Source organism: Hippocampus bargibanti, linkage group LG06 (genome assembly GCF_051943395.1).
Source record: "Hippocampus bargibanti isolate YZ-2025 linkage group LG06, ASM5194339v1, whole genome shotgun sequence".
Lineage (NCBI taxonomy): Eukaryota > Metazoa > Chordata > Actinopteri > Syngnathiformes > Syngnathidae > Hippocampus > Hippocampus bargibanti.
This window is the reverse complement of record NC_142739.1, coordinates 26,261,260-26,275,705: the sequence shown is the minus strand read 5'-3', so window position 1 is coordinate 26,275,705 and position 14,446 is coordinate 26,261,260. Positions and strand designations below refer to the sequence as shown.

The 14,446-nt window shown below is 38.7% G+C and overlaps 1 protein-coding gene across 2 annotated transcripts; it reads right to left on the bottom strand.

Annotated features, from left to right (window-relative positions):
* Window positions 1-343: 343 nt before the first annotated feature.
* prpf3 (PRP3 pre-mRNA processing factor 3 homolog (yeast)) lies at window positions 344-7,960 on the bottom strand. 2 transcript variants are annotated; one of them, XM_088998472.1, is made up of 17 exons: window positions 7,773-7,960; window positions 7,306-7,455; window positions 7,082-7,212; window positions 6,820-6,999; window positions 6,659-6,736; window positions 6,340-6,587; window positions 6,134-6,252; window positions 4,629-4,816; window positions 4,372-4,538; window positions 3,776-3,858; window positions 3,515-3,658; window positions 3,333-3,432; window positions 3,130-3,243; window positions 2,933-3,051; window positions 1,093-1,170; window positions 969-1,024; window positions 344-881 (listed from the first exon to the last, which is right to left on the bottom strand). In XM_088998472.1, the coding sequence occupies exons 2-17, from the start codon at window positions 7,445-7,447 to the stop codon at window positions 732-734; spliced, it is 2,097 nt and encodes a 698-aa protein (XP_088854598.1). In that variant the 5' UTR covers window positions 7,448-7,455; window positions 7,773-7,960; the 3' UTR covers window positions 344-731. The 2 variants fall into 2 exon arrangements, with proteins under 2 accessions (XP_088854598.1, XP_088854597.1); XM_088998471.1 differs by having other exon boundaries at window positions 345-881; window positions 6,340-6,590.
* Between the last annotated feature and the right edge of the window lie 6,486 nt (window positions 7,961-14,446).

Here is a 14,446-nt window from a genome sequence, read left to right as displayed (position 1 = left end):
TGAGTAAACGCTAGTGCGTGTGGCGGCCGCTGCTCACCCACAGAAAAACTTTTATGAATTTTGACTTTATCCTGTGACTGTAAAGTGACCTTGAGAGTTTTGAAAGGCGCTTATAAATGAAATGTATTGGTCTTTCTTCTTTCTATAATTAGTATTAGTATTATTAGTAGTATTATTAGTATTAGTAGTATTAGTGTTAATATTATTATTAATATTAATATTATATTACTATTAATATTATAATTATTATTATTATAATAATTATTACTATTATTATTACTATTATTATTATTATAATCAGATGCGCTCTGTAGTCCGGAAATTACGGTATTAGTCTTGATGAGAATTCACCATTCTTTGAAGGGATAGACTTTTATTGACAATTTAACTCGATACACTCCGGTGGTCTATCGCAAAAGAAAAGTGTGGTTTCGTGATTTATATCACAGTATAATCTCAAAGAATAACCTACAAAAAAAAAAACGGCATACATACCACAACGCAATCACACACACGCACGTGTAATCTGCCATATGTTCCACAAAAGGCTTGATTGATCGTCGTTTTTCGAGTATTCAACATGTCACTTTGTGTGTCCTGCAAGAAATATCCATAAAAGCTTCTTCTATTGTCCCAAGTCCACGTCGATCGGTCAGTAGATCAAGATGTTAAATCCCAGGGAAGGAGGTATTGTTTTGAGGTGGTAAACTGAAGCATTAGCGTTAAGGTCTTCACTCGTCGGGACCGTCCAGCACACTCTTACTAAGAGCCAGATCCCAGTAATGTTCTGTGCCGTGTTTTTTGAAGTGTTCCCTGGCCATGTTTTCCGTAGGGCACTGTTTGAACTTGATATCCCCAAAAGAGCGTTCTTTTGCTGTGCCCTGGATGAAGATTCAATGTCCGACTGTCACAAAGCAGCACTAAAATCTCAATTGAGTTGCATCTGGAGACGAGGTTGCGATACTCACCTCCCAAATCAACCAGCATTTGTTGTTCCTCCTCGTGTCGTCGTCGCCATCCGGATCTGTACGTAAAATCAGAAACGTGAGCAGCCGGAAATATCGTCACGAACGAGATGACGCAGTGTCTCACCGTCTCGTTTGGAGTTGTGTTCCTGCCATTTGATTCTGTGCATCATCAGCTTCTTGAACTTCTTTTGAGATTTGGGACCTGCGATGGGAAAGAGTCCGTCAAAATCTGAACCAACTCCATAAACGCCTTTACTCTCCAAATTGCTATCTGTCCTCACGCCATTTTTTAAAAACAGATTAATGACCGATTTAAAGTGCAGACAAAATCTGAGGAATAAATCTAGGAATCCTCCTGAAACCTAAATTATCGGAGCTATTTACTTAGTTGTTTACTTACCTACTTATTTACTTACCTAATCATTTACATACTTATTTACTTATTTACTTACTTACCTATTTACATATGTATTTATTTACTTATTTATTCCCTTACTTATTTATTGACTTACCTATTTATTTACTTACCTATGTATTTACTCACTTACTTATTTTGTTATGTATTTATTTACTTACCTACTTATTTATTTAGTTACCTGTTTTCTTATGTATTTATTTACTTAGCTATTTATTTACATAGCTATTTATTTACTTATTTTCTTATGTATTTATTTACATACTGATTTATTTACTTCTTTACTTACTAAATTATTTACTTACTTATTTCCTTAATTACGTATGTGCCTTTTTATTTACTTATTTTCTTATGTGTTTATTAAGTTCTTTACTTACTTCTTTATTTACTTGTTTTCTTATGTATTTATTTACTTAGCTATTTATTTACATAGCTATTTATTTACTTAGCTACTTATTTATTTGCTTATTTATGTACAGTAAAGTCTCGTTATATCGATATTCAAGGGAGTCCGAAAAAATATCGATATAACCGGGACTATCGATATATCCGACCCTGTTTGCATGTAATTTTCTCAGTGCGTGCATAGAAATAGTATCGATATAACCGGGACTATCGATATATCCGATATCGATATAACGAGACTTTACTGTACTTATTTTCTCATGTATTTATTTACATTCTTTATTTACTAAATTATTTACTTACATATTTCCTTAATTACGTATGTGCCTTTTTAGTTACTTATTTTCTCGTGTTTATTTACTTATTTACTTTCTTTTTTGTTTTTTGTTCTTTTTTTGTTTTCTTATGTATTTATTTACTTCGCTATTTATTTACTTACCTACTTATTTATTTACTTATTTCCTCATGTATTTATTTACATACTGATTTGTTTACTTCTTTATTTACTAAATTATTTACTTACTTATTTCCTTAATTACGTGTGTGCCTTTTTATTTACTTATTTTCTTATGTGTTTATTTACTTACTTCTTTATTTACTACTTAATTTATTTCATAATTTACTTACGTCTTAATTTACGTCTTTATTTGTTTACTTTACTTCTTCATTTACTAACGTATTTAGTAGCGTAGTTATTCACTCACTTATTTACTCACTCACTCATTTACTTATGTACCTATGTATAGGTGATCTAAAAAGATGCGTACCCATAAAAAAAATAATTGTGGCTTTGATTAAAAGGCTATTTATTTCAAATTACAACCACACTTTATTCAGTTAATGGAAGACCATTCACCACAGATTCAGCTATTTCTGTCAATTTTTAGTCAATTTATGGCGTTCCCAAGATATGTTCCAAATGTCCACCATTTCGTTGCAAGCAAACCTGTGTGATTGACAAAGTTGTCAATCACTTTTACTCTTTCGGGAGAAAACATTACTGCAGTGAGGGACCAGTAGGATGCATCTTTTTGGTATGCGCTTGGGACCAACCTGTCCTTATTTGTTTGTGTTTATTTATTGATTGATTTATTTAGTCAAAGACCTAATTGTTTGCTTTTGTTGATTTTTGTTATTTTCTCACCTCCTTCCACCACCACCAAGTTGACATCTTTATGGAGAACGACAGTGCCAGTCAAATAGAGCTGATTTGCATTGGCTTCCACTTTGAACTTCTTCGCTGGATTTTGCAAATTCCGGATCCTGCGCGGCAAGAGAAGATGGCGTTTTCGGAGTTGCGGAAGATCCGATTCCCTCGTACGCTATGCGTTGGGGACCAACCTGTACACCGTGATGTGAACTCCGTTGCTGAGATCTTCTTTCAGCTTCTTCACCTTCTTTTCTTTACGCTGCTCAGCCGTGAGCTTCCGCGCCGCGTTGGCCTCCTCGTGGGCTCTGCGCAAAAGGTCAACGTACACGTCAAACGATGGGGGGGGAGGGGCATTAGATGAAACCATGAGCGGCGTGATGGACGACCGACTGACTTTTGTCTTTTGGCCATCTGCGCTCTGACGTGGGCTTCCACTTTAGTGGGATCTTGAACCGCTTCGGTTCCCAATACTCTCATCAGGTTGGAGATGCGAACTGCAAAAAAAAAAAAAATAATAAACACGGCGCGCGTTAGCCGTGTGGACTGGTTGTTGATTTTGGCAGCCGCGTTTCTGACCTTTGGGTTCCGGTGGAGGCATCAATCCGAGACGAACCTTTTCCTGTACTTCTTTTTGTCCTTCCCTTCGAGTTTGTCGCCGTAGCTTTTTCTGTTCTTTCTTGGTCAAGTACACGCCCAGCGTGACCGGCTTGTCCTTGTCAACTGGCGGCGCGCAAAAAAAAGCACACGCACGTACACAAACACTGTAACCGGTTTAGTCCTTGAGGATTAGAACAGCGAGGCTACGTAAATCAAAAATAAAAGAGGAGAGTCACTTACCAGGTGGGCTGATTTGAGCAGGATGTTCCACTAAATTGGTCACCCCGAAAAGCACCACTTCATCAAGTTTCGTTTCTGGCTTTCTTTAAGGTGTACCAAAAAATAAAAGGGAGAGGTTGAGGGGAGAACATTAACTCATTGCCAGACAATATGCAAAAATGTGTCCACTCCAGTGCCAGGGTTTTTGTCATTTTCACTCAAATTGCAGAACCCACAGAATATTGAGTTGTGGGACTATGTATGTCAAAATCAGCTTTACTGTCAAATATGCGAAACATTCAATACAGCCTTTTAAACCTTTGACTTTCTACTTTCATCAAAAAAAAGTTAATTCCTAAGTTATATGGTTCTGGAGTTATCTGAGTTTGAAATTGGGGCGGCTGTACAAAATACTATACAATACATATTGATTTATATAGTGCTTTAAAAACAGTTGAAGCTCTAAGAAAGGGCTAACATGGACAAAAGGCAAATGCTGCCCCCTTGTGGACGGGAAAAACATTGCCAGAGGTCTGACCAGCGCTTTATTGGCACCCCGCAGGAAAAATCTGTGTGTGTGTGTGTTTGAATACATCACTTTTGTCATCAGCACTCACATCTCAATGTTGGTGGGCAAGATGAAGGAATCCCACCATTCGATGTTGGGCACGTCGCTGTCTCCGATGTCCTTCCTAGGCGCAATCAGAGCCAACTTGGTGGACGCGTGGATCCCGGTCTTCTTGGCAGCTTGGGAAATCTCGTTCTGTAGCCTTTCCAACTGGGCCTGCCGGAACAAATCAATTGTTATTTTGAAAAAAAAAAAAAAAAAAAAACAGAGTCTAGAAGGGCTTCGCAAAGTGGCGTGAACTCTGACCTTTGTTCTAATTCTCTGAGCGATCTTCTCAAACCGACCCTGCTCGTGGAACTTGAAGGTTTTGCGCGTCCGCTGTGGCGCCACGATCGTTACGCGATTGTCAAAATAGGACGTGGATTCTAATTCGTCGCCGGGCTTTTCTTTGAGTTGCTGACGGAACTGCTCCCGCTTCACCGCCCGAATGTTGGCTGGACACAAAAGGGAAAGAAAGGTCCCATCAATAAATACGTGTTTAACAAAATTGAGAGAGTAAAATCCAGGTAACTCATTCTCTGCCATTCCCAAATTTATTCGGGGATTGAAAAGCATGACGTGGAACGCCATTGCCGAATTTGTTTGGGTTTTGTTTTTTCTTGCGGGGGTGCCGATAAAGCGCTGGTCAGACATGTCAGTGTTTTTCCCTCCCACGAGGGGTCAGCCTTGCTCTTTTTGTCCATGTTAGTGCTTTGATACAGCTTCAGCTGTTGTTGAAGCGCTATATAAATCAATATGTATTGTATTTTGTACTGCCGCCCCCATTTTCACTGCAGATAACTCCAGACCCATATAACTTAGGAATTAACTCTTTTTTTTTCCAGAAGAAAGAAGAGTCAAAGATTTCTTACACTGACTTGAATGTTTATGTTGCCTTAAAACTCAATATTCTGTGGAGCCTGCAATTTGAGTGAAAATGACAAAAACCCTGGCACTGGAGTGGACACATTTTTTGGACATCATGTGGCAGTGAATGAGTTACCGTATTTTCCAGTGCATATGGCACAGCGGAGTATAAGGCGCGCACCCACAATGAATTGTGTATTTTCTTTTTTTTTTTTTCTATATAAAGGCGCACCGGATGATAATGAAATGAATGAATGAAAAAAGTTTTCCAAATTTAATATCTAAAATATATATAATTTTTCCAAATACAAGGCACACCACATTATAAGGCGCTACATTAGAGGCTGAGGTTACGCACTACTTCAGGGGTGGCCAACCAGTCAGAGATGAGGAGCCATTTTAAAAAGTATGTTACTGCAAAGAGCCACACACACACGCACGCGCACGACCATTGCACGCACAACGTCGTGCACGTCCATTCGCATGCACGACGAGCACAACAGCTCCCGAACATAAATGAAACCTAAAAACACAAACACACAAATGTTTTTACCCCCAATTTCCTCCTCCCACCATTCGCAGGCCACTTGGGACCAATCTGCTGGCCCTTGGTCGATTGCGATCGACTTAGTATTTACCACTGAGCACCGATTTCTGCGCGCGAGTGCTGATCCAGTCATCTGATTGGCTGCCCTCAATGACAATCAAGTAGCGGGATTGATAATAGGCTGATGCGGTTCAGAAACGTTTAAATGCAAGCGCATTAAAGCAGCCGAAGAGCACATAGAAGGCGACGGGTCATCTTTTGAAGAAAATGAAGGCTTTTCGGTGCGCATTATACACTGGAAAATACGGTAATTTCTAAATCTGGGAGTCCTTGTAAGGGGGCTTTTAAATGGAGTTACCTTTGAGCGTTGGCATACGATGCGTCAACTCGATCTCTTTCCCGGTGGCATCCACCGTCCTGCCCTTGTCATCCAGGATAAGTGGCGTCGGTTTATTAACTTCCTTCACTTCCACTCTCCTGGAGAGGCGCACAGAAGAAAAAAAATAAACTTCGAGCTAACGGGCATCCAAAACAATTTTTTCCGCCGCTTTATCCCAGACTCACGGTGGGGCGATTCCCATGGCGTGAAGGTTAGCCAGAGCCATAAAATTATGAGGGATGGAGTTCCCCAACATCCCCAGGATGTTGGGTTTCACCGTCATTTGGGACTGCAGGCGCGCCTGCTCCTCGGCCACTTTGCGAGCCTTCTCGATGGCGTCGTTCATGAAGCTTGCGGCCTGCGAGGGCATAATTGAGCCGCCACCCATGCCGGCTTGGCCCAGGAGACGCGACATGGGAGATTCCATTTGTGTCTGCTAGATTGAGAGCAGCCAAATGTTAACGGTTTTCACTCGGAATGATCAGTTTTCAGACCTGTAAATACCTGAGCAGGAGCTGGAATGTTCAGTTGCTTCCTTCGCTGTTCGATCTGCTTTGTGGCTTCTTCCATCATCTGTTTAATCTGTTTGACGGACCCAACCCAAAAAATGTAATCAATACTACGTGAGTCCTCCATCTCAAATCCTCTTTGCGGCGAAGATGTACCTGCATTTTACTGAGCATGCCCGGGCTCTCCGACGTCAATCCGAGATTGACCTCCGGCTCCTCCACCTCCTGAAAGCGAGGCACTCGTTTGCGTTTAGGCACCGTACCGCCGTCGGTAGCGGCGGCTGGCGCGACGACAACTTTCGCTCCGCCTGTGTCGCCGTCGTCACCAAACACGTCCTGAAAAACACCCCGAAACGTTTTCTGTCTGCTGGCGGACGAAGTCATTCATAACATTTGCATTTATATGGTCCTTGTATACCTTCAGCTCTCGCTTGCGGGTCTTTTCTCCATTTCCTTTGTTGCTTCGGGAACCACGGCTTTCTTCCAACGCTTCGAAAAGACGTTCGACAAAATTCCCAGCTGACTCGTCCAGGAAAGGGAGCAACTGGTCTAAAGAGGAATCGAGTGTGAATCCACAACTGAAACTGAACATGTTTTTCAACCACTACAGGGCCTTAATAAATCCGCTGCCCAAAAATGTACCTGTGGTTTTCCTTTTGTCCAGACCTTTCCCCACGCACTGCAAAGCCACGGTGACCACAGTGGGCTCCGTAAAGCCCAGCATCTTCTTCACGGTACGCTCCACCCATGGCCTTATCTCCTCCACCTCCTGTTTAAGAGACATCCTCTCGCCTGCAAACATTGTATTTAATTTAAACACATGATCAAGCTTCTGTTGTTGTTAGAATTCAAATTGTATTGTATTGTACACACAAAATCATATTAACAGCAGCGGTATTCAGTCGTACTTTTACCGCTCAACAAGCAACTTTATATACTAGCCAAATCGGTGGCTAATATGTGAAGAAAACAAGACGAATAAAAATGAGACGAGCTTGACTGAAAATGCTGTCCAGTCAATCAACCCGCGAAAAGTGGCTGGCTAAATGCTAACATTAGCAGTGTTAGCACACAATGGTCCACGGGAGGGAAATGAGCCGCTTAGTTACCTCACAATATCTTCTTTGATTCCTGGTCGGATATGAGGATAGCGGCGTGGTGAAAATAAAACGACTCGTGTAGGTTTTGAGACGTTTCTCACACCACGGAGCTCGAAGTTTTTGACACAACTTTTAGTCGGGTTGCCGCGGATGGAACCGTTCACACAACGTTGTTGTCTTGCAACCCGGAAGAGGAAGTAGTTCACTCTTCTTCTTCTACTACTGCTACTTTTTTTCTTCTTCGCGCGGTTACTTCAGGGTATATCGGAAGATGACGTTTGGTCGCCCTCTAGTAACATCCAAAACGAAATGACACTCCATTATTTATATCTTGCGGTCCATTCAACCACAAGCGTGTCTTGATTGTGATGAATGGACTGTAATGAAAGTGGATAAAGTTATTATAAATACAACATTTGTACGTAGTATTTGTACGTTGTTAACAAGAATATGTGTATTGAATATTCAAGGAGATAAACCGCCAATTTGTAAAATACACAGAATTATATAGTTATCCCTCGTTTCTCGCAGTTAATGGGACCAGGACCACCCGCGATAAATGAAAATCTGCGAAGTAGTTTTACAATAATAATAATAATAAGTGTCTGGAAATTTAAGTTGCTCATTTAAAAAGTAAACAAATATTGTGTTCGGTCAATGTTAGCGTGTGACTATATTGCCTTGGGGTTGGTGGTGGTGGTGGGGGGGGGGTGTAATCCCCCCACTGTTAAAAATTTGTCAACCGCTCTGTCATTCATCAACTGTGATTCGTCACTGTGGAGTGAAACAGTTTATCGATTGATCACAGCTGCGCACATGTGATTATCAGGTGACATGACTAGCCCCCACCCTCACGCCCCCCACACCCCAAACACACACATTTTTTGACTATCTTTACAGGAATTGGGTCAACCGAGTGGCATTGGAGTAGTCCTAGCACGAAAGCGCTTGTGTGCCGGGGGCCACCGTTCTGCCAGAGAGAAACCCACCCCCAACCCAGTTCCAACAACCCAACACTCCACCCACACTTCCGACCCCTCCCTCTCTCTCTCCCTCGTAACCAAACTCGAAACTCAATGCATCAATTAATAATTTGTATGTGTGTCAGGATAAATATTTCACTGTGTCATCAAACTAAAATCAAGTAAAACTACTCGACGGTTTAGTTACTGTCAGTCAAGTGTCACGTTTTGCAAGGGTGGCGATGGCGGTTGCGGATCCCAGAAAGCAGGCAGGAAGGAGCAGGGGGTTGTGTTTGACAAATTGTATTAAAATAAAGTCAGCAGGAACAAAATCTAAAATATCAAAATCATCTGAACAGAAAAAATACAAAGTATCAAAAGAAAACCAAGATTAAAAGTCCGCCAAGGTGAAACAAACACATGCACAGCATACAGCATACAATGACCCGACAACGAATTGTCGTGCCGGGATTCCTTTTAACTGTCACTGATTGTAACGACCAGCACCTGCGAGGCTGCAGGCGCAGTCGACAGTGCCACCCGTTGGTCGCCAAACAGATCATGTAGACGTTGATTATGCAGTCGATACATTTTGCTAGTTGTATCCTTGTTACACAGCATGTTTGTTGGTCGCTGGTTGTTGTTTGTAGTTTGTTAGATTTTTTTATTGACAAGAAATGTTTGTTTGTATCGATCCCTTGCCCATTGCAAGTGGTTTTTGCTTATCAGTGTTACTTTCATTACACAGCGGTACCTCGGCTTATGAACGCTTTAGCTAACGAACTTTTCGCCTTACCAATATTAAATTTGCGAGAATATAATCTTGGCATACGAACTGGTTTTCGGGAAACACACGGAGCACCATAATGGCTGGTTTTTCGGCGGAAGAATACCAAAACCACAAGGTCGAATAGTGGCTGGTGGACTAGTTTTCCACACCCACTTTCTTTTAGTGCACTCAGTGCAGACGTGGTTTGTTATCGAGTGGAGTACTTTTGCTTTTTTTGTGGGGACCGAAAAAGACCCCACCACAGGCTAGTGTTAAGCCGAAGAGGACACAAAAAAAAATTACGAGCAGAAGAAGATCATCGAAAAACACGAACGAGGTGTGCGTTTGTATGACCCAATACCAGTATGCTAAGTCGATCATTGCTACGTGTGGCTAAGGGTGTTTTTGAGTTGTCTAAGCAACGATCTCAGGCAATAGAAGAGGTTGAATAAGTTTTGTTGATTTCGATTAACGAAAAACAGCGGGTAGGGGACGGTGTGAGTGAGGGTATTATCGCAGAAAGCAAGGCAATTTCACTCGGATATCATCAAGAGGCAACTAAATCAACGACCATAACAAAGGTAAATAAAACAACTTTATTGTCCAGTACAGTTTATTTCTTTAATTACAAGACAATAGCAATTTTATTATACATAAAATAAGGTATATTTTGTGTAGTTTTAATGCTTATTTATTAGAAAATTATGATTTATGGCGAGCTGGAAACAGATTATTCTCATTCGTAATGGTTTCTTATGGGAAATAAATGCTTGGCAGACAAACTTTCCACCTTACACACACTTTCTGGTAACCAATTAAATTCGTAAACTGAGATATCACTGTACAGTAAAGTCTCGTTATATCGATATCGGATATATCGATAGTCCCGGTTATATCGATATTTTTTCGGACTCCCTTGAGTATCGATATAACGAGACTTTACTGTACTTTGTTGGGTTTGTGTCAGTGAATATTTTGTGGCCAAAACTTCTGATCTGTGTTTACACTTTTTGGAATTCTCATTCTTTGCCGACTTCATCTTGGACATTTCACATGGATAAGAAGAGCCAGACACATCGCTGTTTACTGTTTGAGAACAAGGAGGTAGGGGTGAGGGTGGAGGCGGGGGAGGGGTATTTTCCATTTATGACAATATTTTTTTTTTTTAATATCCCATTTATTGGAGAAGAGGTCTTTACTCTTTTTTTTTTGGTCATATATGAAATTGTGTCTGTATTGGCCGGGAGGAGGAATGAGTGTGTCCCTTTTTTTTTCAATTTTATTCTATTATTTTTTTGTGGTTTCACATTTATTTTCCCAATTACTTTTCTGGAGATGAATGTGAGCTTTGTATGGCTTTTAAATTGAGACTGTTGAGTTCTTTAGACAAATCCTTTCAACTCTCACCGAAACTAAATCAGACAAGATACGCTAACCCTTTTGTGACCCCCATCACCCCCAAACACTCTCTTCACCCCCCCCCCCCCAACAATCCCATTCCATTCTCCGCTTCAATTTCTTCGCCAGTCGGCCTATTACATAATGATAGCTGTTTACAGCCAAATGTGAATAGCACAATGCTTTATATACGGGACACCCACACACAAGGTTACACTCGCACAGACACACACTTGTTCCACGACACAACACACACTGGCACTCTCCCGTAAATACTGACAACAAAATAATTATTCCAACGATTTATTCTCCCTTCCACTTAAAGGACAACCAACGTCACTTTTTTGTTCCTTAACTGACATCAGAAAAACGTTGTATAGCATCTAAAATACCCAAAACACGCAGTATGATATTTTTAGTCAAATGCAAAACACCAATAAAAATGACTTAAAGTGTCCAAAATCTGCCAAAAATTGAGCTGCGAATTGGGCATTTTCAGAAAGTCCCGCCCCCAGTTCGTGACGTCACGCCAAGACGTCTTGCATTGCTGGAGAATCAAAACATTGGCTTCAGATTTGGAGAATATGCTTTCTTGTTCCACATCCAGTTATTAATATGATTAAAATAGTTCTGAAGAGGAAAGCATACATGTTTGCAATTGATTAAAGAAGTCCTTCCGTGTCATTTTGAGCCATCTGGACTGCAATGTAGCGTCCCAGAAAAGAGGCGACCAAGCTCCCTGTGAGGAATTAATCAACCCGTTTCCACAGGCTGATAAATTCCTTATATGGAGCTTGGTCGCCCTCTTCTGCCTCTTTTTGGTGCAACATGACGTTTTCAGACCAAACAAGCACAGCAAAATGCATTGACATGATGGAAGGACTGCTACAGGACTGCTTTTTTTTCGGTCAGGGGAGTTCCTTCAGTGACGTCACGTACGGACTCGTCACCAACTCAAAAACAAGACTTCCGTAATATTCAGCGCCGGTCTTAAAACGTAAAATATAGCAATATGCGGTGGAATCTTTGTAAAATACGCCCAGTAGAAGTCATAATCCCAATCCAGCCACTTGAAAATGTCATCATTAGCGGCGCATTAAACGCTTCATTTTGATGTCAAGAGCTTGATTACATAAGAAGGTAATTTATGGGAAGACGTTGGCAGCAGCCCTCTTCACCCTCACCCTACCCGAGAGGGGCATCTTTTTGTGTGGCTCGTTGCGTGCTCTGCTACATTTCATCACAATGACCCACTTTGCTGGAGGCACTAAATCATCCCCTCTCAGAGGGACCTCTGCTGCCATGACGTCCATACAAGGACCCCCACAGCCTCCTCCAGGGCCCAAACGTCCCAGCATGTGAATGTGCTCCCATTCCAAATTCACCTCTTTTTGGGGGGGTTCAAAGAGATATTCATTTGATATTGGGCATCAATTTTAAGGATGGGGGGGGGGGGTATTTTTTAAAACATTGTGCCTGGCGGTTTCTATTTATTGGAGGCATTTGTTTGAAATTAAACATCACTAAAATGTATGTATGTATTCGTTTATTTATGTATCTGCTTATTTATTTATGTATTCATTTATGTATCCACTTATTGATTTTTGCGTTTTTTTTACAGACATATATATTTATGTTTATTTATTTATTTATCATTGTGTTATTTACCTTTTTTGATATTTATTTATTTACTTTTTATTTATTTATTTATTTATTTATTTATTTATTCACTTATTTAGTTATTTATTTGTTCATTAATTTATCTGCTTATTTATTTATTTATTTATTCTGTTATTTATTCATTTATTTATTCATTTGTTTATTTATTTATTTATTCGCTTATGTATTTATTTATTCGGTTATGTATTTATTTATTTGATTATTTGTGCATTTATTTATTTGTTCATTTATTTATTTGTTCATTTATTTATGTATTTATGTATTCATTTATTTATTTATTCGGTTATTTATTTATTTGTTCATTTATTTATCTGCTTATTTATTTTTGTGTTTTTTACTTTATTTATTTATATTTGATTGTCTATTTTATATGTATTTATTAATTTATTAATTTGCTTAATTACCCGTGTAATTGTTTTTGTGTTCATTTTTAAATGTATTTAATCAATTAATTCTTTTATTCTGTTTGTTTTTTTTCTTTTTTATGTATTTATTTACATTTATGTATTTATGTATTTATTTATTTGTTCTTTGTTTATTTATTTATTCATTCGTTCATTTATTCACCTATTTGTTTTTTTGTTTATTTATTTATTCGCCTATGTATTTTTTTGTTATGTATTTATTTATTCTGTTATTTATTCATTTGTTCATTTATTTATTTGCTTATGTATTTATTTATTCAGTTATGTATTTATTTATTTGATTTTTGTTCATTTATTTATTTGTTCATTTATTTATTTGTTCATTTATTCAACTGTTGATTTATTTATTTATTGGGTTATTTATTTATTTGTTCATTTATTTATCTGCTTATTTATTTTTGTGTTTTGTTACTTATATAATTATTTATTTATATTTGATTGTCTATTTTATATTTATTTATTTATTAATTTATTAATTTGCTTAATTACCCGTGTAATTGTTTTTGTGTTCATTTTTAAATTTATTTAATCAATTAATTCATTTATTCTGTTTGTTTTTTTCTTTTTTATGTATTTATTTATTTATGTACTTATTTATTTGTTCTTTGTTTATTTATTTATTCATTCGTTCATTTATTCACGTATTTGTTTTTTTTGTTTATTTATTTATTCGCCTATGTATTTTTTGTTATTTATTTCTTTATGTTTATTTGTTTATTACACCGCTGTGACAGCTGAAAGTGGGCCAAGGCGTTTATTGAACCTGAGCTCCACGTTTAGACAAGAATCGTGGGCCAGGTGGATGACGCGGGGTGGGTTATAAGGTAAGGTTACGTGGTCCCTTGCCCTGCGCCGCTGCTGCGGCCCAATTACATACAGCTCGCCGACGTCACGAGACGGACACGTGCGCCCTTGAAAAATGTGAAATCCTCCGTCAATAATAAAAATAGATAGCTAATAGCTAGATAGCTATTTAGCTAATATATAGCCAGCTGGATACTACTACGACTCCTACTATTACTACTACGACTACTACTACTACTAATAATAATAATAATAATAATAGATAGCTAATGGCTAGATAGCTATTTAGCTAATATATAGCCAGCTGGATACTACTACGACTACTACTATTACTACTATGGCTACTACTACTACTACTACAACTACTACTAATAATAATAATAATAAAAATAGATAGCTCATGGCTAGATAGCTATTTAGCTAATATATAGCCAGCTGGATACTACTACGACTCCTACTATTACTACTACGACTACTACTATTACTACTATGGCTACTACTACTACGACTACTACTACTACTACTAATAATAATAATAAGAAGAAGAATAGATAGGTAATGGCTAGATAGCTATTTAGCTAATATGTAGCCAGCTGGATACTACTACGATACTACTACGACTACTACGACTCCTACTATTACTAC

Excerpts from the sequence above, each read along its gene's own strand:
- prpf3 (XM_088998471.1), bottom strand. The coding sequence starts at position 7,447 with ATGTCTCTTAAACAGGAGGTGGAGGAGATAAGGCCATGGGTGGAGCGT. Across the intron at positions 1,171-2,932 it reads CTTGGTGGTGGTGGAAGGAG|GTCCCAAATCTCAAAAGAAG; the intron begins GTGAGAAAATAA and ends TTCCCATCGCAG. Across the intron at positions 1,025-1,092 it reads ACACAACTCCAAACGAGACG|ATCCGGATGGCGACGACGAC; the intron begins GTGAGACACTGC and ends TTTTACGTACAG.